Here is a 25,110-nt window from a genome sequence, read left to right as displayed (position 1 = left end):
AACCAACGATCGCCCATACACTAGTTAAATCCTTGGGACAATTTACAGAAGCCAATTAACCAACAAACATGCACATCTTTGGAATGTGGGAGTAAACTGGAGCACTCGAAAAAAAAACATGTGGTCACAGTGAGAACATACAAACTCCATACAGACAGTGCCTGTAGTCACGATTGAACCCGGGTCTCTGGCGCTGTGAGGCAGCAACTCAACTGCTGCGCCACTGTTGCTGAGGAGAGAGTTGGTGCAGGTGGGGGGAAGTAGAGGATGGGGAGGGGGAGGGGGAGGTAGAAAACTATGGGTTTTCCCAGGGTTTCCTTTAATTGGGCATTCATTTAAATATTCACAGCAAACTTGAAGCACTCATGGTTTGTATAGTTTTCTACCTCCCCCTCCCCCTCCCCATCCTCTACTTCCCCCCACCTGCACCAACTCTCTCCTCAGCAACACATTTGGATCGTTGTTGAATGAAGTCGCTTAATCAATGTGACCTCTGACTCCAGAGAGGTCACGTCTGTATACTAAAGTGCAGAGGTTCCATCATCTTTCAGGGGATGAATTGTAAAATTATCTCCATGTATTTATTCCTTATTCCAGCCTTTATTCCTTAATCTTTGAAACTAGGAACAAAATATCAACACCAGTTCAGTATTGAAATATGCATGCAATGTCTGGGTTGTGATTTGAAATAACAATACGAATCAGGTTAGAATTCAAGCCTTTTAGTACTTATAATGATTTATCTAAACAATCAGAATCTGATCACTTTAATAGATGGATGAATTGAAAGATAGCATGGCAACAGGCCCTTCGGCCCAACAATAGACAATAGGTGCAGGAGTAGGCCATTTGGCCCTTCGAGCCAGCACCATCATTCAATGTGATCATGGCTGATCATTCTCAATCACTACCCCGTTCCTGCCTTCTCCCCATAACCCCTGACTCCGCTATCCTTAAGAGCTCTATCTAGCTCTCTCTTGAATGCATTCAGAGAATTGGCCTCCACTGCCTTCTGAGGCAGATAATTCCACAGATTCACAACTCTGACTGAAAAAGTTATTCCTCATCTCCGTTCTAAATGGCCTACCCCTTATTCTTAAACTGTGGCCCCTTATTCTTAAACGAGTCCCTGCCGACCATCGATCACCCGTTCACACAAGTTCTATGTTATTCCACTTTCGCTTCCACTCCCTACACATTAGGGGCTATTTACAGAGGCCAATTAACCTACAAACTCGCATGTCTTTGGGACGTGGGAGGAAACTGGAGCACCCGGAGAAAAGGATCACATGTGACCACAGAGAGAACATGCAAACTCCAAATGGACAGCGCCCAATGTCAGGATCGAACCCGGGTATCGAGCTGTGAGGCAGCAGCTCTACCAGCTGCGCCACTGAGTTTAGCATGAGAAATGAAACACACAGCACAAAAACCTGTGGAAAGATTTAGCGAGGTGCTGCTCCTCAATTTAAACTATATTTGACATGAACATTATTCACTTCATTGAACAATCAGCTCTCACTAGACAAATAAAGTACACTTGTACATTGGTTGTCGAGATAGACAATTATATTTTTGTGTTCCAACCGATGTAAAAAAATGATAATAAATTTCATACTAAACAGATAGAAGATTTTTTTTTAAACATACAGCTGATTTTGCATATATGGACAAAAGTGATACATTCATTAGAGGAAAACAAGGAACTGCAGCTGCTGGTTAATACACAAAAGTGCTGAAGTAACTAAATGGATCAGGCAGCATCTCTGGAGAACATGGATAGGTGATGTTTTGGGTTGAGATGGTCCCAATACGAACGTCACCTACCCATGTTCTGCTGACCTGCTGTCGAGATGCATTCATTGTTTGACTTCAAATGTCCCGTCATTGAACTAGCTCCTCCCTATGGATACAGAATGAATATTATTTATATAATTCAAATAACATCAGCAATATGCTGTCGATCTTTCTTCATAAACATATTTATATTGAACATTTGATCAATTTTATGATTTTTTTTTTGCACTTTCAGTGTTGCTAAACAAGGAATAGGATAAAAATGTTAGACTATTATAACATTTCACAGGAGTAGTGTAATTAATTAATGTTTCTATTTGTCTCTTGGTTTTTTTGCTGGATTTAATCATGAGCCACTAAAGAGCAGAAAGTATCTTGTTTGGACTTGTACACCCCTCCCGTGCTTGACAACCAATATTAAAATTTCAAGTCAAAAGTAATTTCTAAATGTCCAAACATTTTTTGTTGCTACTCTGTCATTAAAACTGAGCAGTTAGGGGAACTTATTTGCTAGTCTCCATGTTTGCTTCCATTTTTATAACTGGGTAGATTTCCAGCAACTAAATTTACCTCCTCCCCCTTCTGTCGTGGGGTGGAGTGACTCCCCCTCACCCCCATCCCCACTCTTTGCACATCCCCAATCCTAGACTTTCCACTCATCACTTTAATTTCATGTTTCATGTATCTTGTTGTATTTCATGATTGTTGGCAGACCAATTTCTATCGTATCGTATCATATCGTATCCTGTTACACTGTATTTACAGTACAGTCGCTATCTAATTTTACACAAAATACAAAGCCAATAACATGGTCATTGTGAGAATAATACTGGAGCAGAATGCTGGGTTCCTGTTGACAACTTGGAACGGCCGATCTGTCAAAGAATAAAATACAAGTAGTGAGTTCCTCATGGTTTAATTTTTGAACTAATAACATAATTTAGAGTTACAGAGTCATACTGCACAGAAACAGGCCCTTTGACCTAACTTGGAAACAAAGAACTGCTAATGCTGGTTTATACCAAAGATAGTACTTTGTTAGCCTTGGGGACTATGTGTCACAGCTGCATGATATACCCTTTGGTGTAGCACGAGGTAGCTGCCTTGGCCTGTTACTCTTTTCCTTGTATAAGCTGCCACTAGGAGGAGTTATCAGACAGCATAATATAAATTTTCTAAGTTATGCCGATGACACTCAGTTATACCTCTCTGTCGAACCCACTGATGCAAATGCCTTAAGCTCTCTGACCTCCTGACAAGACTGAAATTTTATTACTTGGATCAAAACCCAAGAGAGAGATGTTACTCGGTAAAGTGGGAAATTTGACTGCCTATGTCAAACAAGAATTCACAAGCCTGGGGGTAAAAATTGACAATGATCTTAATTTTAATTCTCACATAAATAAGGTAACAAAGTGTGTTTTCTATCACCTCAGAAATAAAGTTCTTTCTTAACTCAACATGACTGTAAAAAACTCAAGCATGCTTTCATATCAAGCAGACTTGATTACTGTAATGCCTTATTTACCGGTCTGCCTTTAAAATCCACCAACAAGGTACAGCTCATTCAAAATGCCGCAGCCCGGTTTTTAACAAATACCAAGAAAAGTGAACATATCACCCCAGTATTATACTCCCTTCATTGGCTCCCTGTGAGATCCAGGATAGACTATCAAGTCTTCCTTCTTGTCTATAAAGCCCTAAATGGCTTAGGAGCAGCATATTTTACAGTCCCTCCTTCCCGATCCCCTACTCGAGCGCTCAGGTCTTCTGATGCCGACCTGTTAGCCTCTCAATGCCGCAGCAATAAGAAAATTGGTGAAGCAGCCTTTTTCAATTAGCCCTCCAAGCTGTGCAATACCCTACCCAGGGCTATGAGAGATGCCCCCAAACTGTGGAATACCTTACCCAGGGCTCTGGGAGACACCCACTCAGTTGACATTTTTAAATGGGAGCTAAAAACGTATCTTTTCAATCAAGCTTTTAACTGACTTTACTTCTTCTGAAGACATTGTAAAAATTACCTTTATTCTCTTGTATTTATCTCAGGATACCCTTCAGCAGCTTGTGCGCTCATACAGTATATAGGACTCTGTATTTGACCTGTGTTTTTGTCCTTTTACACTCTCAATTTTTATTTTTTATTTTATACTTTTATGTAAATCTGTGCTTTTTATGTTATTAACTGTTTATGTCCTTACTGTTTTAAATTGTATTTTTGTTTTGACCTGCGTTTTTGAGAAGAGCACTTTGGGCTGCATTCAATTGTATGAAAAGTGCTGTTCAAATAAAGTGATTATTATTATTATTAAAGATAGACACGAAGTGCTGGAGTAACTCAACTGGTCAGGCAGCATCTCTCGAGAAAAAGGATGGGCGATGTTTCAATGTCGTTTCTACAGTCTGAAGAAGGGTTCTGACCCGAAACATTACCCATCCTTTTTCTCCAGGGATGCTGCCTGACGTGTTGAGTTACTCCAGCACTTTGTGTCTACCTTTGACCTGACTGGTCCATGCCGACCAAGATGCCCCATCTACACTTGTCCCACCTGCCTGTGTTTGGCCCATATCCTTTTAAACCTTTTCTATTCATGTACCTGTCCAAATGCAATTCTTGCAATTAATGGCACTGAAAAGAAATCGTGCAATTTTAACACATTCGCTTACACAACTCATTGACAGATTCTTGATATGTAAGGATGTCAAGAGTTATGGCGAGAAGGCAGGAGAATGGGATTGAGAGGAAAAGATAGATCAGCCATGAATGAATGGCGGAGTAGACTTGAGGACTAAATGGCTTAATTCTGTTCCTAGAACTTATGATCTGATGAATACATTCAATGTTGTCACACCTGTTCACAGCCATTGGAAAAGCAAAAACGACTGATGAAAGTAATTGTGAGTTGTCACAGAAATGTGGATTATTAACAAAGAGTGGTACAGTGGCGTAGCGGTAGAGCTACTGCCTTACAGCGCCAGAGACCCGGGTTCGATCCGGACTACAGGCTATATGGAGTTTGTACGTTTTCCCTGTTACCACATGGGTTTAGATGTGGTTAAAGATAATTACCGTTGTTTTATTTTTTTAAATGAATGCTTATTTATTTTTGCTATCCACTTTGCTGCAGTAACCCTGCAAATTTCCCCGTTGTGGGACGAATAAAGTACTTATTATTATTATTATTATTATTGTACGTTTTCCCAGTGACCTGCGTAAGTTTTCTCCGAGATTTTCGGTTTCCTCCCACACTCCAAAGACGGTTAATTGGCTTGGTATAAATGTAAATTGTCCCTAGGGTACGGTGGTAGTAATGTTGCGGGGATCGCTGGTCGGCTTGGACTCAGTGGGCCTAAGGGCCTGTTTCCGCGCTCTATCTCTAAACTAAACTAAAGGACTTAAACCGAGAGGAATTAAGACCGTGAGACTTATTTGAAAATTTATACTAATGTAATGATCAAACGACACATTAAAAATTACCGCAGGAGTTCTGGAGCATAGTTACTGGTGCCAAGTACTATTTTAGTTTAGAGATACAGCATGGAAACGGGCCCTTCGGCTCACCAAGTCCACACTGACCAACGATCACCCATGCATTAGTTCTATCCTACACATTGGGGACAATTTACAGAAGCCAATTAACTTACAAATCTGGATGTTTTCGTTTTTTATCCTTTTACACTCTCCCGGAGAAAACCCGTGTGGTAACAGGGAGAACGTACAAACTCCGAACAGACAGCACCCGTAGTCAGGATCGAACCCGGGTCTCTGGTGCTGTAAGGCAACAACTCTCCCGCTGTGCCACTGTGCCGCCATCAATATTGGTAATTGTTTTCCAATCAAAGCATTATTAAATCTGAGTGTATCATGAAACTTCAGTCTCTACCATAGGTCCAAGCTGACAGAAACCCCTTTCTTACATCGATGAAGTCTTCAGGTTGAAGGGAGGAGAGGGTGAAGAATAGAACCCACGTGAATTTGGGAGAGTGAACACGGGCAAACAGCGGTTTGATGTGCAAGGAGAAATAACATTAACAGCTAGCAGATAGTTTCTTACCTTTTTTCTTTGAACCTGGCATGCGCTCTTTTCCTGATACTGGATATGATTCCAGTTTTTCCCTTGGCTCAGACACTAATTTTGGCTTCAGATCAGTCTTCATCCTCGTCTTCAATATAACTTTAAATTTAGACACTGCCCCTTGGCTCAGGTCCAGGTTTTCCTCTTGCTCTGGGGTTAATTCAATGTACATCTCTGGTTCTGGGCTTGCTTTAGGATTATCGTCTGGTTCTGAAATTGGTCCAAGGTTATCATCAATTTCAGGGCTTCCTTGAAGATTATCATCTAGTTCTGAGCTTTGTTTCCGGTCGTCATCGTCTTCAGAGCTTGGTTCAAGATCACCATCTGGTTCTGAGCTTGGGTCAACATTGTCATCTTGTTTGGAGCTTGGATCAAGGTTATCATCTATCTCTGAACTTGGTACAAGATCATCATCCAGTTCTGAGCTTGGTTCCAGATTATCATCTAGTTCTGAGCTTGGTTCAACGTTGTCATCTTGCTTGGAGCTTGGATCAAGGTTATCATCTATCTCTGAACTTGGTTCAAGGTTATCGTCCAGTTCTGAGCTTGGTTCCAGATTATCATCTAGTTCTGAGCTTGGTTCAACGTTCTCATCTAGTTTGGAGTTTGGTTCAAGTTTATCATCTATCTCTGGGCTCGCCTCCAGATTAACATCTGGTTCTGGCCTTGGTTCCATGCGTACCTCCGGCTCTGGACTTGACTCAGGTTTGGCTTCCAGCTCTGGTTCTGCTTTTGTCTCGGTCTCTGCACCTGGTTTCACTGTGGACTGTGGATATGGCTCCTGTCCCAGATCCAGTTCCAACTCAGACTCTGTAAAACAAATTACATAGCACCTTCGAAGTTAATTCTAAAAAAGATTTTCCATCACTATCTGAAGAATTGGGAGATGCTACACTTTACCATACTTTATTTTAGACATACACGAAGATGTCCACCGGCCCACCAAGTCTGTGCTGATCTGCGATCACCCCTAACGTTAGCACTATCCTACACACGAGGGACAATTTACAATTTACAGAAACAAATTAACCTACAAACCTGTACATCTTTGAAGTGTAGGAGGAAACCGGAGCACCCAGAGAAAACCCACATGGTCACAGCAAGAACGTACAAACTCCTTAAAGGCAGCACCTGTAGTCATGATCGAACCTGGGTCTCTGGCTTTGTAAGGCAGTAACTCTACCGCTGCGCCACTGGGTCGCAACAATTTCATAGTAGCTGGATTTGGATGACTTTTGTATGAAGAAGCCCTTGCTAAACTGAAGTCAATGAGGATTAACGAGAACATTTCCCAGTGCCGTAAAGCAGTACCTTCCAAAGCTGTAAGTAATTGTTTCCAAAGGTGTGATGTCCATTGTCCCAGGCTGTCAATGCGGAAACCCCTTGGTAAACTAAACTCAGAAATAAGTACCATCTAAAGTGGGACTTCACCCACACAGTCTCACTGTATTCAGCTCCAATTCTAACCCTTTCAATTTGGAGTACTCGGGTTAAATTTAGAGGTTGACAAAGTGGTAGGTAATATTTGCATAACCGGTAAAAGTTATATAAACCAGAGACAGCTCAGTGTATGTACCCTTCTACAATATCACTAATGTTATGTTATTAAATAGGTGAATTAATTTTGGACGAGGGTCCCAACCAAAAACGTCACCTATCCATGCCCACCTGAGATGCTGCTCCAGTTTTCTCCCATAACCTAAAGACGTGCGGGTTTGTAGGTTAATTGGCCTCTGTAAATTGTTTCTAGTTTGTAGGGAATGGAAGAGAAAGTGTGATGACATAAAACTAGTGTGAATGGGTGATCAATGTTTGGCATGGACTTGGTGGGCCAAAGGGCCTGTTTCCAAGCTGTATCTCTAAAACTAAGCTAAACTAAATCCAGTTACTCCCTCATCTTCCTTTAAAAAATGTTTCCCTGTCACTTTACCATCAACCTTTGAAACAACTTCCTTCTTTACTCTAGGTACATCAGCCATTATCTTGAACACATATTTCAAATCAACTCCTCACCTTTGCAACCAAAGAGAATACAACTTTTTTTCTCTTTGTCTTTCAAGATCTGTATTCTTCGATATGAGATGGGAGAAGAGGGAGTGCCTGGGGTGAGACTCATCCTTGATTATGCTAGTGGCCTTGCCAAGGCAGCTTGAAGTGTAGACGGAGTCATAGGAAGGAAATCTATGTTGACCCTTTATTAATTTGACTCAGTCCATTAAATTGAACAACAAAAAAATCTGCTGGAGGAACTCAGTGGATCAGGCAGCATCTGTGGCGGAAAATGAACAATCGATGTTTTGGGCTGAGGTTCTGCCGCTGGGCTGCTCAGGCCATTTACTTCCACAGATGCTGCCTGAACTGATATGTTCTTCCAGCAGTGTGTTTCTTGCTCAAGGTCCCAGCATCTGCAGTCTCTTTTGGCTTAGTTTATTAACGTCTTGATGTATTAATTCAGAATCTGTTCAGAAAAACAAAGGCAGGCCAAAGCTAATGAGGATTGTTCTCCTTGTGGGGCTGAGAGAAAGATTCCCTCCACATGTGGAAGTAAACAATAAGACGGCTGCTGAAACTCCACCGGGTTATGCTTGGATGCAGTTGTGACAAGTTGGCCTCTTGCTGCCCCCGCGGAGACCAAACTTAATATGTTATTGTTGCGGCCCTGATGTCAAGATTTTCAGATGTTTAGTTTGGTCACCGCCTGTCTGTAATGGTTACTTGGCCCACATTAAAGTCAGTAAGGATAAAGTGTCCAGAACCCTCACTGATCACAAATTGCATACCTCATGGATAATGTCGATTACAATGTCCTTTAAAAATCTATATACAATCACATTCATAGAGTCATAGAGTCATGCAGCATGGAAACAAGCCCTTTGGCCCATCAAATCAGCACGGTGGCGCAGCAGTAGAGTTACTGCCTTACAAGTACCGGAGACCTGGATTCGAACCTGACTCTGGGTGCTGTCTATAGTTGAGGAGTTTGTACGTTCTCCCCGTGATCTGCGTGGGTTTTCCCTGGGTGCTCCGTTTCCTCCCACACCCCAAAGACGTACAGATTTGCAGGTTAATTGGCTTGTTAGAAATTGTAAATTGTCCCTAATGTGTGTAGAGTAGTGTTAATATGCGGGGATCGCTGGTCGGCACGGACTTGGTGCAACAAAGGGCCTGTTTCCGCGGCGGATCTGTAAACTAAACTAAAATCCATGCCAACTATCATGCATCTGTTTACACTAACTCCCAAAAAATCAAATTTTATTACATGGAACATAGAATGTTCCTGGTAGTAAAATTGGGTTCGATACACCTAATACACTCACGGCTGTGCAGCCAAATACCAACTCAACTCAATTTACAATTCCAATTACAACTCAATTTATTTCTGCAACACCCTCCAACACTGCTCTCCCCTCTGTGATTCTAACCGCTCCCTGGTTCTACGACCATGTGTTAACCCGGATTCACTTCCACAGTCACGGGTGTTTGTTTCCTCGGCGCTTGCCTGCACCCCCATCTGATGCCTCATGGCTTCTAACTCCGGTTCCAGACCTCCCAGTTCAGACCCAAACCAGATTACAGGTACCGATACAAAGAGAGCCTGTAGAAAGGGTTCCGACCCAAAACTTCACCTATTCCTTTTCTCCAGAGATGCTGACTGACTCGCAGAGTTACTCCAGCATTTTGTGTCTATCTTTGGTGTAAATCAGCACCTGCAGTTCCTTCCTACACATACTCAATTTACAAATTTGCAGATGACGCCACCGTAGTGGGCCTGACATCAAATAATGATGAGACGGAGCACAGCCAGGAACTCTATGAACTATGTCCACGCTGACCAGTACAGTGATCTCCACACACTAGCATTATCCTACACACTCGGGACAATTTACCATTTTTACCAAAGCCCAATTAGCCTACAAACGTTTATATCTTTGGAGTGTGAGAGGGAACCGGAGCACCCGGACACGGTCACGGGGAGAATGTACAAACTCCACACAGACAGCTCCCGTAGTCATGATCTAATCCGGGCCGCTGCACCACTGAGCCGCCCTGTGAAGGCAGATCTAATAATGTGAAGCAAATGGAAATTACTGGTTAATGCCAGAATTGGTGAAAGTTAATCATTTTGGGGAAGGGTCCCTGTTGAGTCAATGCTTCGGTCAAACCACTCTTCAAAATACCTCAGAGATACTCACCGCAAAGGTTATCAATGCACTTAAATCCATCGGGACAGTCACTGCAGGGGGTCCCTTTTTTGTAAGGATTTTCTCCAAGTACGTTGCCCCTAAAAAAACAGTCAATAGGTTAGCAAAGTCCTCTGTCAGAGACATTGTTTAATGGTTCAATGGTACTTTATTGGCAAATGTACCGAAGTGCAGTGAAATTCATTTTTGTGTACAGATCAGTCCAAGTATCAGTCAAGCACTTAGATACATCTTAGATAAGCGCCTCAGATACAGTGCAGGTCTACACCTGCAGTACACCGAGACAGTTTACAGATTTGGCGCCATTTTCAAGTCCCAGTTGTTGTAAGTGCAGGGTTCTTGACCTGACCATGAAGGCGACATTGCAGGGTCGGCCTGGCCAAGCCTAGCCGTGGTGCAGAGGTTATGAAAGGTGGTGCCATAAAGCAACAGATCACAGCAGCTTTTTTATCTTCTTTTGCAATTTAAAGAGATATCCAAAAGGTGAGAATTATTTTTAGTGAGAATTATTTATAGGTGATAAATTTTGCCGGTGTGGGATGAATAAAGGAAATTATTATTATTATTATTATTATTATTATTATTATTATTATTATTATTATTATTATTATTATTATTATTATTATTATTATTATTATTATTATTATTATTATTATTATTATTATTATTATTATTATTATTATTATTATTATTATTATTAGCTGTTGTGTGAGGAAAGCATGTGAAAACATTGTGTTGCTCCATCACAGGAAGGGTGTGGAGGCTTTGGAAAGGGTGCAGAAGAATTTACCAGAATGCTGCCTGGATTACAGGGTATTAGCTTTTTAGTTTAGAGACACAGCATGGGAACAGGCCCCTCAGCCCACCGAGTCCATGCTGACCATCGATCACCCATTCATAGTAGTTCTATGTCATCCCACTTTCTCATCCACTCTCTATACATTAGGGGCAATTGACAGATGCCAATTAACCTACAAACCTGCAGGTTTTTGGGATGTGGGAGGTAACCAGAGCACCCGGAGGAAATGCACGTGGTCGCAGGGGGAACGTACAAATGCCACACAGACAGCACCCAAGATCAGGATCGTATCTGTCTCTCTATTGCTGTAAAGCTGCAGCTCGACCAGCTTACCTCTTCTTACCTCTACCTAGGATTAATTTACAATAGTCAATTATTTGGAATGTATTTGGAATGTTGGTGGAAACCAAAGTATCTAATTGGAACCCGCGCAGTCACAGCGAGAACGTGCAAACTCCACGCAGACTGCACCAGAGGTCAGCATCAAATCCGAGTCACAGGAGCTGTGAAGCAGCACCACAAATCGCTGTACCATCGTCCAATTTCTAATGAGAAAGCACCGTATTTTCTCCCATTTCTACCAAGTATAATCCACCATATTTTGACATAGAGTGTAAAGATTCATTGATTGAAGGATGCAGCATGGAAACAGACTTTTCAGCCCACAGGTTCACGCTGACCATGGATCGTCCGTTCACATTAATTCTTTGTTTCACTTTCACATCCGCTCCCTACACACTTTTTCAGAGGCCAAGTAACCTGCAAGCCCACATGCCTTTTGAGCTGTGGGAGAAAACCAGACAATGCGGAGGAAACACACACGATCACAGAGAGAGCGTGCAAATTCCACACAGACAGCACCCGAGGCCGGGATCGAACCAGGGTCTCTGGAGGCAGCTGCACTGGCTGCACCACTGTGCTTTTGTCAATGCCAAGGGTTTACGAAAAATAGTCAATTAACCTTTGGAAATAGTCTTTGGAATGTTGGTGGAAACCAAAGTGTCTGGTGGGAATCCACGCGGTCACGATGAGAACGTGCAAACACCAAACAGACACCATCCCAGGTCTGGATTGAACCTGGGTCTCTGGTGCTGTGAGGGAACAGCAAAGACTTGATTAGTATTTGTACTTACGGAGATAAATAGTTGCACACCAGCATGGACAGGTTTTTGTCCTCCAGACCTTCCAATTCATCACAGAAGTGGCTGGCACAGCCCACTTTATCAGTATCAGCCCAGACAACCTGTGGCCAGGATAGAATTATCAACAACAACATTTTGGTTCAATTAAATTATTTTCCCACACCAATTCAAATATTCTTAAACTTTCAATACTGCACGGCGGCACGGTGGCGCAGCGGTGGAGTTGCTGCCTTACAGCGCCAGAGACCCGGGTTCGATCCTGACTGCAGGTTCTATGTGTACAGAGTTTATACGCTCTCCATTTGACTGCGTGGGTTTTCGCCGGGTGCTCCGGTTTCTTCCCACACTCCAAAGACGTACGGGTTTGTAGGTTAATTGGCTTCGGTAAAAATTGTAAATTGTCCCTAGTGTGTAGGGTAGTGCTAGTGTGCGGGAACCAGTGGTCGGTGCAGTCTTGGATGGATGAAGGGCTTGTTTCCACACTGTGTTTCCAAACTAAACTGCTAAAAACAATTTCATGATAAATTTGCGTCTTTTTTGTAACCAGCATCTGCAGAGTTCCATGTGTCACCATCACTAAATTTGCCTGGATTAGGGGTATTAGCTACAAGGAGAAGTAGAAGAAAAAAAATTGCAGATGCTGGTTTATACCATAGATCGATACAAAGTGCTGGAGTAGCTCAGCGGGTCAGGCAGCATCTCTGGAGAAAAAGGATGTGACTTTTCGGGTCTGGACCCTTCTTCAGTGTGATGAAAAATCCCAATCCGAAACGTCACCCATCCTTTTTCTCCAGAGATGCTGCCTGATCCCCTGAGTTACTCCAGCACTTTGTGTCGATCTTAGCTACAAGGAGAAGTTAGACAGACTTGGATTGTTTTCTCTGTAACACCGGAGGTTGAGGGGAGACCTGATAGAAGTGCATAAAGTTACGAGAAACATGGATATATAGTAGACTGTCAGAGTCTAGGCAAAGGAACTGCAGATGCTGGTTTACAAAAAAGAGACATAAAGTATTGGAGTAATTCAGCGGATCAGGCAGCATCTCTGGAGGACATAGATAGGTCTGAAGAAGGGACTCGACCCAAAACCGTGCTCTCCAGAAATGCTGTCTGACCTGCTGTGTTACTCCAGCACATTGTGTCTTGTTTTACAGTCAGAATCTTTATCCCAAAGTGCAAATGTCAAAGACTAGAGGGCATCACTTTAAGGTGAGAGGGGAAAAGTTTAAAGGAGATGTGTGAAGTAAGTTTTTTTACACAGAGTGGTGGGTGCCTGGAATGCACTGCCATAGGTGATGGTGGAGGCAGATATGGTAGTGGCATTTAAGAAGCTTTTAGATAGGCACATGGATATGCAGGGAATGGAGGGATATGGATCACGTGCAGGCAGATAAGAGTTGGTCTTGGCATCTTGTTGGGCACAGGTATCGTGGGCCGAAGAGCCTGTTCCTGTGCTGTACTATTCTATGTAATAAGGCAGATACAATAGTGGCATTTAAGAGACTTTTAGATAGGCACTTGGATATGCATGGAATGGAGGGATATGGATCACATGCAGACAGAGGAGATTAGTTTATCTTGGCATCATGTTCAGCATGGACATTGTGGGCTGAAGGGCCTGTTCCTGTGCTATACTGTTCAGTGTTCTATCTTCATCATCATGAATCAATTCTCAACCGTGTTGGGAGTGCAACCTGTTTATGCCTAAACACACACACGTTCCTCTGATCTGTATCACACAGCAGGCGCTGGTGAATCCAGTCCATTGCATTGACAATGGATCCAAAGAAAACCCGATCACTAGTATTGATCCTCTCAGCAGCGTGTGACATTGTCAATCATATTTTTTTTTGGAAGATCTATCACATTATAAGAATCCATCAACGAGCCATGATTATTCACACCTTTTAGAAATACTTCAGTCTGAACACCCTCAGCCTGACGAAGGATCTTTCACCGAAAATATTACCTCTGTTTCTCTTTCCGCAGATGCTGCCTGATCTGCTGGGTCTTCCCTGCTATTCATTGACTTTATTTCAGAATTGCAGCATCTGCCATTTTTTTGTTCTTGTCAGTGATGGGTGGATGTTTATTCCGAGCAAAACTGCAGCAAAGAGGCTGGTAGAGCTGCTGCCTCACAGAGCTAGAGACCCCGGTTCGATCCTGACCTCGGGTGCTGCCTGTGTGGAGTTTGCACATTCTCCCAGTGACTTGCGTGGGTTTCCTCCGGGTGCTCAGGTTTCCTCCCACGTCCCAAAGACGTGCGGGTTTGTGGGTTAATTGGGCCTCTGTAAAATTGCCACTAGTGTGTGAGGAGTGGATGAGAAAGTGGGATTACATGGTGTGAACGGCTGATTGATGGTCGGCACGGACTCGGTGGGCCGAAGAACCTGTTTCCATGCTGCATCTCTAAACTAAATGATGGGCAAGTGAGGGAGAGAATGGCATGCAATTGTACAGGGAAGTGAGGGGGTGGGGGGAGGTACACCGATGGGATTATTCACCTCTGAAACATGATGGACCTGATAGATTAAACGTGTGGAATGAAAGTATGAAATACCGAAGGGCCTGTTTCCATGCTGTATCTATATATTAAAGCAATTCAATTGAAATGTCATACCTGGGTGTAGTGTCCACACATCTTGCTGGGAGTGCACTCCATTGTATCATACGTATAATCTGAAACTTCTAAATACCAATGCTCCACAGCACCCTCCAGGTTGACGGAGCCAGTTGCTGCATATAAGTTTTCACCAGTTCGTCCCCGATTTTTATTGTGTCCCCAAACACATTCCTTTGCGTAAATAAAAGCAATTTCTTCCAAATCGTCGTCCCATTTCTAAAAGTACACAAATGTATAGGTCAAAATAAGAACACAAGATGGTGGCGGTTAGGTTTAGGTTTAAGATTGTCACATGTTTAGTTTACTTTAGAGATACAGCGTGGAAACAGGCCCTTCGGCCCACCGAGTCCACGCCAACCAACGATCACTCCTTCGCAATAGTTCAGTTCTATGTTGTCCCAAAGGTTGACACAAAATGCTGAAGTAACTCAGGCAGCATCTCTCGGGGAAAATGGATAGGTGACGTTTCAGGTCGGAACCCTTCTTCAGCCCCGACCCGAAGCGTCACTTACCCATTTTCTCCAGAGATGCTGCCTGACCTGCTGAGTTACTCCAGCAATTTGATAAATCTTTTGGCGGAGCTTCTAGCTGACCCTCTGTCAGCACCTCCCAGCTCACACACTCCGCCAGCACGTACCCAACTGCCCGTACTCTGGCTCCGCCCAGCCCCTATGTAAGCATTGCATTAACTCTATAGTGTCCAAACTACAGCAGGATACAAGGTAATGATATTAATAAGAAAAAATAACTAATAAATGCAAAATGGCTCCTACACACCGGCCCCTAATTGTTATAAGTGTATAGTGCAACAATTACTAATACAAAAAAAAGGAGGAGCCAAAAAAAAACTTCATACATAATCAAAACATGCACTATACATTGGCATCTAATCTATTACAGTAGTTAATCAACAAAATCATCAGTCCATGTTAAGTCAAGTATCAGCTTCCAGTAGCAGACATATCTTGGTTATCGGTCTTTCCAAGATATTGTTCTTAGTCTGCAGCTGAACGGTGCGCTCGTGCCCACGTGCATCCGGTACGGTCCCCAATATTCTGCTTATCAATCAGGAGTTTTCAGTCTCCTTCTTTTCCAGTTTAAGAAGCGGTCTGTCGTTAGTCCTCCAGCTTTATCTGCGGGATTTTCCTTCGTACAAACATATCTCCATTGCGATACGTCAGTGACATCCCTCACAACAGCGATTCTGTTAGCTACAAATGTTTGAAAGCGTTCGTTTTCGTTGTTGATGTATTTAAGCACTGTTGTGCTATCAGTCCAGAAAACTGATTTGTCTAGCTGAAGCTGTAATTCTTTTTTCAGCATTACATTGACTTTAACAGCTAAGACTGCAGCTGTAAGTTCCATTCTGGGAATCATCATTTGTTTCAATGGTGCCACTCTGGCCTTACCCATTACAAATGCAACATGCACTTTCTTACTGTGATTTTCCAGTCTCAGATATGAAACAGTGCCGTAACCACTTTCACGCGTCTGAGAAGTGGTGTAGCTGTACATTTCTGATTTGACCAAAGTCGGTAGGCTTCATGCACAGGTCCACCTCAAACTCTGCAATCTTGTCAAGATCCGTCAGCCACCCTGTCCACTTCTGATGGAAAGTTTGGGGTATATCGTCATCCCAACCAAGCTTCTCCTTGCAGAGTTCCTGCATAATCAACTTAGCAGGCAGAGTTAACGGTGCCATAAATCCTAGTTCGATCTTAAATAGAGCCAATTACTGACAGGATGCCACGTCTGTTGCATGGTCGTTCCTGTACAGCAATTTTGAACTTGAACCTATCGGTTTCCACGCACCAGTACAATCCTAGTGCTCTCTCCATCAGCAGATTGTCCTGATCCAAGTCCATTTCCTTGATCTCTTTAGCCCTACTTGCTTGAGGAATGGATGCTAGTACAGCACGGCTATCACTGATCCACTTCGATAGCGTAAATCCTCCCATTTGGCAGATGTCAGTCAGGTTTTTTACCATCCGGACTGTTTCTAGTTCCGAAGGTATGGACTTCAAACAGTCATCCACATAGAAGTTGTTCTTCACCATGTCTACCACCTCTTCTGAAAAGTGTGCTCCGTTGTCCTCAGCAGTTTTTCTCAATGCAAAGTTTGCACAACTTGGTGATGACACTGTTCCGAAAAGATGTACCTTCATGCGGTATTCCACAAGATCTTGCTGCACATCACTGTCAGGCTACCACAGAAATCGTAAATAGTCAACATGCTTTTCTGATACTTGACCTGATGAAACATTGCTTTAATATCTGCCATCAAAGCAACCGGCTCTTGTCTGAATCTGATGAGAACTCCAATGAATGGGTTAGTTAGGTCTGGACTTTGTAGCAGCTGGCAGTTAAGTGATGTCCCTTTAAAGACTGCCGCACAGTCAAAGACCACTCTTAAGGTTCCTTTCTTCGAGTGATACACCCTGTGATGAGTGATGTACCAGAGTTTCCCATCATTACAGTTCAGCTGGTCCATTGGTACCCTTTCAGTATTATCACTATTGATCATTTCCGTGAGGAAAGATGTGTATTCACTGCAAAACTTTTCATCCTTATTAAACTTGCGTTTCAAGCTCTGGATACGCCGCTCTGCAATGCACCGATTGTTAGGCATGATGGTATTCTCCTGCTTGAAAGGTAAGTCCAGACAATAATGTCCATCTGTCATCCTTGCCGAACAATTCATAATATCCATGAACTTTACCTCTTCTCTCGACATTTCTTCCTTGTCCTTGCTGGTTTCTTCATTGAAGTCATGGTTGTATTGTTTGACCAGAAGTTCTTCCAGATTAACAACGGATATTCGATTAACAACCGCTGTAGGAAAGCCTTTTCCAATGTCATGGTTCTCTCTATTTAGACCACAAATACCCCATCCCAACAAGGTTTTCAAGGCGAATGGTCCATCCTGTTTGCTGTGGACCACTTCCCAAGGTTCCAATACCTTGGAAGCATTAGCTCCGATGAGTAAGTCAATACCAGAGTCTATTTCAGTTATCTTGATATTCTTCAAATAAGGCCATTGCTCCAGGTCTTCCTGTCTAGGAATGCTTAACCGTGAAACAGGAATGGTCTTACTGGTAAGCATGTGTGGTAGTTGAACAAAATCATTGCTGTCCAGACCAGATATTTCCGAACCAGAAATAACATAACTGGTTATAGACTTCTCTTGATTCGTGGTATGCAGGGTAAACTTCTTCCTTTGTCCTGAGACCTTCAGCCTTCTTACCAGGCTTTCGGTGCAGAAAGTAACTGAACTTCCACCATCCAAGAAAGCGTACGTTTGCAACACCGTGCTCCCATTGTAGCTCTTCACTTGCACTGGTACGATCGAGAAGATGCAAGTTTCTTCACCGGCCCCGATATGTCCACACATCGGAGAAAGAGGAGTGGCGTCACTCTGGCTCGCCTTTTCCTTGGCTGGTTGCTCAGGTTTCCCTTCTTTGTCCTTCTGTTCAAAATGAAGTATCTCAGGATGCTCTCCTTTGCATACAGCACAAGTCAAACGATTCTTACAATTTCTGCTCATAAGACCTTCTTTCAAACATCCAAAACAAATTCTATTCTCTTTTATAAATTCTCTTCTCTCCTTTAGTTCCTTCTTTTTGATCTGCCAACACTTCTCCAGTGTATGACCCCTCATGTTGCAGAACAGACAAGGATTTTGCTGATTGCTGATAGGCGAGTCAGCTTTCTCTCCTTTAGTTGCCAGGTTCCATTGGGCCTGTTCTTCCATGGGTTCGGCAGCCATAGCAAAACTGCTTTTGGTCGTCCACGGCTTCTCTCTTGACTTACTTAAGGCAGCTGCTGGTGGAATATCATCAATATTCCCACAAAGTGGATCCGTCAGTATCTCCACTTGTACCTTTATGAAGTTTTCCAAGTCCGGAAATGTGGGCGAACGTTTCTCGGTTTTTTGAATTTCATATGACCGATCTCTCCACCTTTGTCTGAGCTTGTAAGGCAGCTTTCGAAGAATGGTCATCATATTGGAATGAACGTTCATTTCATCCATGTATTCAAGCTGCTGCATTGCATTATAACCTTTGAGGAATAATAAGAACGCTTGTAATGCCTTTATATCACCTGGCTTGATGATTGGCCAGGCCAGTGCTCTGGATATATAAGCAGTGGCAATCTTCTGCTCATGGCCAAAATGTTCTTCAAGCAATCTTCTTGCCTCCTTATAGCTCTGGTCGGGATGCAAATGTTGACAGCTACGAACTAATTCTCTGGCTAGTCCTCTCGTATATTGTTCCAGAAAATGATAACGATCATTTTCATCGTCAGTCTTCCTTTCTACTCCTCTCTCAAATGCCTTGATAAAAGGTTGATATTGCAATGGATCACCATCATACACAGGAATGCCTCTTGCCGGTAGGGTAGAAGAAAAATTTTGTTTAGCCAGAAGTTCGGTCGCTAAACTTTGCTTCCGTAATAGCTCACATAAATAACGTTGGTCCCCATCATGACGTTCCGGGGATTTAGTGCGAGCACGTCCCTGCTCATCCCTCGGTTCATGAAACCCTGTCTTCCTTCCTTGATGAGGATGTGGGGTAAAGTGTGCCGTACCACTAGCTTTTACCAATGGTCTCCAGGTTGTTTGCTTTGGTCTAACAACCTGTGGCTCCCATTCAGGCCAGGGTTCAGTCGTGGATGGTTCCCGTCCAACTGGCATCTGGCTTAGGACAGCTCCTTGTCCTGAATAAGAACTCATCCTATCGGATACTATCGAGCTGCTTCTTGATCTTGGAGCGCTAAGTACACTTAGCTTTGTCTTGGCTGCTGCCATTTTAGACTCCAGCTCCAATCGTTCTTTCTCTCTTTTCAATTGATCACTCCTCTTCTTGTAATCTAATTGTCTTCTCCTCTGTTCTTCTTCTTCTTTCAGTTGTCTTCTCTTCCATCCTTCTTCTTCTTTCAGTTGTCTTCTCTTCCGTTCTTCTTCGTCTTTCCTTTGTTCTTCCTCCATTTGGCCTTCTAGCTTCTCAATCTCGTGCTTCTGTGCCATGAACGCAGCTTGTTCAGCAAGAACAGCCAGTTCCACTTCAGCCTCCTTACGAATAGAAAGAGTCGAAGATGTACGAGATTTGATGCTCAACTTAGAGGTCGAAATATTTGAAGCACTATCTCCAGGTTTGATGGAGTCTGCATCATCGCCACCCTCGCATAAGGCGCCCTCAACATTGAAGGGTGCGGCCTCATGACCTTCTTTGCTTAGTCATTCAACAACATCTTGGATAAATCCATAGAAATTTTCGACCACCTGCTGCATCCATTTCTCTTGCGCATCCTGGTCTTCTGGTGCTAACTGTAGCTCTCTCAATGTTCCATAGATGCTGTAGATTTCGTCTTTGAGGTGGTTAAGTTGATCCAGATTGAGCTCCACCTCTGACCTCTTGCCTAATTTTATTAGCTCTTTAATGCTTTCCATGGTCTTCCCAGCCATCTTATATTTACGTTTCTTCAGCTTCTCATTGTTTTCATAAGCCATGTGCTTGCCAATCTGAGTAAGTTTACTGGCCCTTTTGGTCACTTTAGGCTGTGTTCCACTATCGCCACGCTGTGACTGAACATCGGATTTAATTTCAGACATTCTGAGGTTTGTAACATAAGCCAGATGTGCTTTCTTTTTCCTTATCACTTAGGTATGTCAATAAGACTTGGTAACCAGGGACTCCCAATGTCGTTGCTACGTTGTCCGCATACCAAGCTCTTGATGGTTCGAAAACAGCCTTTGTTTTCTCATACAGAAAAACCAATTTAAAGCGGACTCCGATTTCTGCAGATTTTTCCCACAGTCAGTTTTCAAGAGCTAATTCTCTCCAATAATTCTTAGAGACAGATATAACGCTTCAGCTTTTTGGCAATAAATCTCTCACTGGTCAGTAAGCTCTCGTAGCCTTCGTCTTTCTTTTGCGAAGATAAGCTTTCTGAACTTTCCTAAGAGTAAATTCCAATAAATCGTTCCAGCTTAGCCAGATTTCACGGAATCACTCCAGTTCAGATAAGACCTCACACTTCGTCTCTAGCGAAGGCAAGTTCTCTGAACTTTCCGAAGGAGTGGATTCATGCTGATAGCTTCAGCTAAGATGGAATTTTACGCGTTGTAGCGGCCAGCTTCTCGTCTATATCAATTAGCTCCCAAGCTGCCACTTGCATAGACCGGGTCAGCGATAAGCGTAATGACTCGAACAAATAATAACAGAGATCCTCCTTGACGTTTAATAGTTAATCTTCTTTATTTGAAGGTGCAATAAACATATTGGCATATCTCTTGTCATCGACTGGTTATTAATTGCTAGGTAAAATTTCATATCTTACCACAGTCTATGCGATCGTTAAGAATTGCCAGATATAACTTCGACACAGTTTGTATTAATCTTCTAGTGAATAAAACTTACAGGCGATTACATCGTGGCTGATAAATCTTTTGGCGGAGCTTCTAGCTGACCCTCTGTCAGCACCTCCCAGCTCACACACTCCGCCAGCACGTACCCAACTGCCCGTACTCTGGCTCTGCCCAGCCCCTACGTAAGCATTGCAATAGACAATAGACAATAGGTGCAGGAGTAGGCCATTCAGCCCTTCGAGCCAGCACCGCCATTCAATGCGATCATGGCTGATCACTCTCAATCAGTACCCCGTTCCTGCCTTCTCCCCATACCCCCTCACTCCGCTATCCTTAAGAGCTCTATCCAGCTCTCTCTTGAAAGCATCCAACGAACTGGCCTCCACTGCCTTCTGAGGCAGAGAATTCCACACCTTCACCACTCTCTGACTGAAAAATTTCTTCCTCATCTCCGTTCTAAATGGCCTACCCCTTATTCTTAAACTGTGGCCCCTTGTTCTGGACTCCCCCAACATTGGGAACATGTTTCCTGCCTCTAATGTGTCCAATCCCCTAATTATCTTATATGTTTCAATAAGATCCCCCCTCATCCTTCTAAATTGCATTAACTCTATAGTATCCAAACTACAGCAGGATACAAGGTAATGATATTAATAAGCAAAAATAACTAATAAATGCAAAATGGCTCCTACACATGGAATTTAACTAATGCGAAGGGGTGGTTGGCATGCACTTGGTAGGCCGAAGGGCCTGGTTCCACACTGCATCTCTGAACTAAACTAAACTAAAATAATCTAAACTAAATTAAACTAAACTATACCTGCATTCAGCCTTGTAACAATGCAGGAGGCTGTAGTGGGATGGTTCAGAGTGAAAATGGGATGGTGAATTAAAGTGTTAGGATTACTGAATATACACAACACATTGTTCATTTGTTTTTTGCTATTTGCATTATCTGCAGTACTTTGTATGTGCTGTCTTGGTCCTGTAAATTGAATTTATACATTGGGGAGGAAGAGGCTGCCAGAGCATTCTCCTCCTCAGCTTAGGCAGTCAGCAACATGTGAATAGCTAAGATAAGGCTGGATGACTTATGACTATCTTCAGCCAGGAGCAGATAATCCATCTTGGCTTTCCCCCAAGGTGTTCACTATTTAACTGGGTTTCTTGATACCATGTGGTATCAAGAAACAGCTGAGACATTTGGGCGTTGAGAGATCTGAATGACCGGACGACATCCAGACAGTGGTGCGGGAGTCTACTTTCACAGAGAGTTGCTCCATTCGCCAAAGCTGTTCCAATCCAGATACAACACTGCAGCTACCTGACAAATTGGCTTCCATTTTGGAACTCCCCCTCAACAACACCGTGATAGTAACTTCAGCAGAAGAATTGTACTGTTTAGTGTAGTTTATTATTGTCACGTGTACCGAGGTACAGCGAAAAGCTTTTTCTTTGTTGTGTACTGTCCAATCAGCAGAAAGACCATACACGATTACAATCAAGCCATCCGCGGAGTACAGATACAACATAAAGGGAATAACGTTTAGTGCAAATTAAAGTCCAGTAAAGTTCAATTAAAGATAGTCCAAGGGTCTGTAACGAGGTAAATGGTGGAGCAGGACTACTCTCTAGTTGGCGATAGGACATTTCAGTTGCCTGATAACAGCTGGGAAGAAACCGTCCATGAATCTGGAGGTGTGCATTTTCAAACATTTGTACCTCATGATTGATGGCTCAATACAATCTAGAACCCCACCCCCCTTTCTTCCCTCCCCCACTCCCCTGGATTGAACCCTGTCTGACCTTGCGCTGGTTTCTCCCCTCTTTTTCACACAAAGGGTGGTGGGTGTATGGAACAAGCTGATAGAAGGGGTAGTTGAGGCATTATACAATCACATTTAAGAAACAGTTAGACAGGTTTGGAGGAACATGGATCAAATGCAGACAGGTGGGACTAGTGTAGCTGAGACATGTTGGCAGGTGTGGGCAAGTTGGGCAAGTTGGGCCAAAGGGCCAGTTTCCACACTATGACTCTAGTACCAGCCTCAACATCCTCCTCCATTTCCATATACCCACTGACCCACTGAGTGTAATACCATTTTCCATAAAATATAATTTTGTACATTAATTTTAATAACAATATCAACATTTAAGAGGTATTTAGACAGGTGCAAGTACAGACAGAATAGAGAAATATAGACCATTGATATGGATGGATTAATTCCAATTGGCAGCACGGACCATACAGATACCTTGGGCCGAAGGGCCTGCTCCTGTACACTGCAGGTTACTATGTTCTATAACTGAAAACCGGTGAATAAGTGATCATGTTTATAAATGTTATTCAGCTCCTCATAACGCGAATGTGATCTGTTTCGTGCCACTTAATTTAACTGGGAACAGTTTTAAATCGACGTTACACCATTTATATTGAGTTGAAGAATATGTGAGACGTTAAACATTTGGAAAGTTATATGTAGACACAAGGAACTGCAGATGCTAGTTTTCTATAAAAAAGGCACAAAATGCTGGAGTAACTCAGCAGACAGGCAGCATCTCTGGGGAACATGGGTGGGGACGATTGGCAACGTTTCGGGTGGGGACGTTTGGCAACGATTTTTATTTATTTAAGAACATGACTGATAACAGGCGTTGCTTTGGAGAATCTAAATTAGTGAAAAAAATCTGGATTTGGAAAATCGGTGTGGAGGATCTGTAAGTTTAATTGCAAACGAGATAGAATCGTGTTCCCTGGCTAAGAGTGATCCAATTTAATTCTGGCGACACGAGAAACTGCAGATGCTGCAATCTTGAGCAAAACACAAAGTGCTGGAGGAACTTAGTCGGTCAGGCAGCATCTGCGGAGGGAATAGACAGACAATGTTTCGGGTCGGGACCTTTCTTCAGAATGTCTATCAGAATGAATAAGGGTCCCGTCCAAAACATCGCCTGTCCATTCCCTCCACAGATGCTGCCTGACCCCCTGAGTTCCTCCAACACTTTGTGTTCTGCTCCATTTCATCTTGACCAACCTCTCGATGTATTCAATTTAACGTCAATATTACCAACCGAGATAGAATAAAAACAGATTCCCATAAACTGGATTGCACACAAGCCTAGAAGAATCAAAGCCAATTACCATTCTCAGCATGTTGGAGGCATCTTGCACCTGGGCTCGATATTTATTGTGAACATCGACCAATTCTTTCTTCTCCGCTTCGGAAAAAGCAAGGGTCCGCTTCAGGAATACTAAGGGAAGAAGCAGCAACGCTTTCACAAATCCAACCGCCATCCTTCTGTCCAGACGAGCTTGTCCTTTTTACGAGCGAGGTCTCTCAGTCAAAGCGAAGCGCCTTTGCTGTTATTTATAACGGTGCCAACACTGACGCGACCACTTTAACACTAAAGCTGCGGCGCTTCTTGCTTCCAAGAACATTTGACGCCTCAGAGGACAAGTGTTTTGAAACGGAGAGAGCCCCAGGGAGATCTTGGTGAGATGGGTGGAGAACAATGTACGCGAAGCGCCAAGACATTCACAAATCCAGATTAATTTTAATGACGATAGCAACATTCAAGAGGCATTTAGACAGGTGCAAGTACAGATAGGGAGCACTGAAACATAGACCGTTTCCGTGCAGATGGATTAATTCCAGTTGGCAGCATGGTCCACGCAGGCAGTGCGGGCCGAAGGGCCTGTTCCTGTACTTCAATGTTCTATGACTGAAAACCAGTGAACTAATGATCATGTTTAGAAATTTTAATTTGACTGGGAACAATTTTATCTCAACATAGCACAATTTAATTGAGTTGAAGAATACGTAAGGTGTCAAACATTTGAAAAGTTATTATGCAGATACATGGATCTGCAGATGCTGGTTTCCAAAACAAAAGACACAAAGTGCTGGAGTAACTCAGCGGGTCAGGTGGGCGACGTTTTGGGTGGGGTCGTTTTTGGAAAGTTTTGTTTATCTAAGACCACGATTGATTACAGGTATTGCTTTGGAAAATCTAAATTAGGGAGAAAGAACTGGATTGGAAAATGGGTTTGGAGGATCTGTAGATTTTATTGCAAACTAGATAGAATTGTTCTCCTTAGCTAAG

General features: G+C 43.0%; 1 protein-coding gene across 1 annotated transcript; it reads right to left on the bottom strand.

The window, feature by feature from the left end:
• Window positions 1–765: 765 nt before the first annotated feature.
• LOC144605278 (uncharacterized) lies at window positions 766–24,353 on the bottom strand. The gene is made up of 6 exons (XM_078420378.1): window positions 24,149–24,353; window positions 14,637–14,855; window positions 12,008–12,117; window positions 10,067–10,155; window positions 5,853–6,683; window positions 766–2,672 (listed from the first exon to the last, which is right to left on the bottom strand). Exons 1-6 carry the CDS (start codon window positions 24,299–24,301, stop codon window positions 2,581–2,583), a joined length of 1,494 nt encoding a protein of 497 aa, XP_078276504.1. The 5' UTR covers window positions 24,302–24,353; the 3' UTR covers window positions 766–2,580.
• Window positions 24,354–25,110: the final 757 nt, after the last annotated feature.

The sequence above is a fragment of the Rhinoraja longicauda genome, chromosome 24 (genome assembly GCF_053455715.1).
Source record: "Rhinoraja longicauda isolate Sanriku21f chromosome 24, sRhiLon1.1, whole genome shotgun sequence".
NCBI lineage: Eukaryota > Metazoa > Chordata > Chondrichthyes > Rajiformes > Arhynchobatidae > Rhinoraja > Rhinoraja longicauda.
This window is presented reverse-complemented; position numbering and strand designations above follow the sequence as displayed.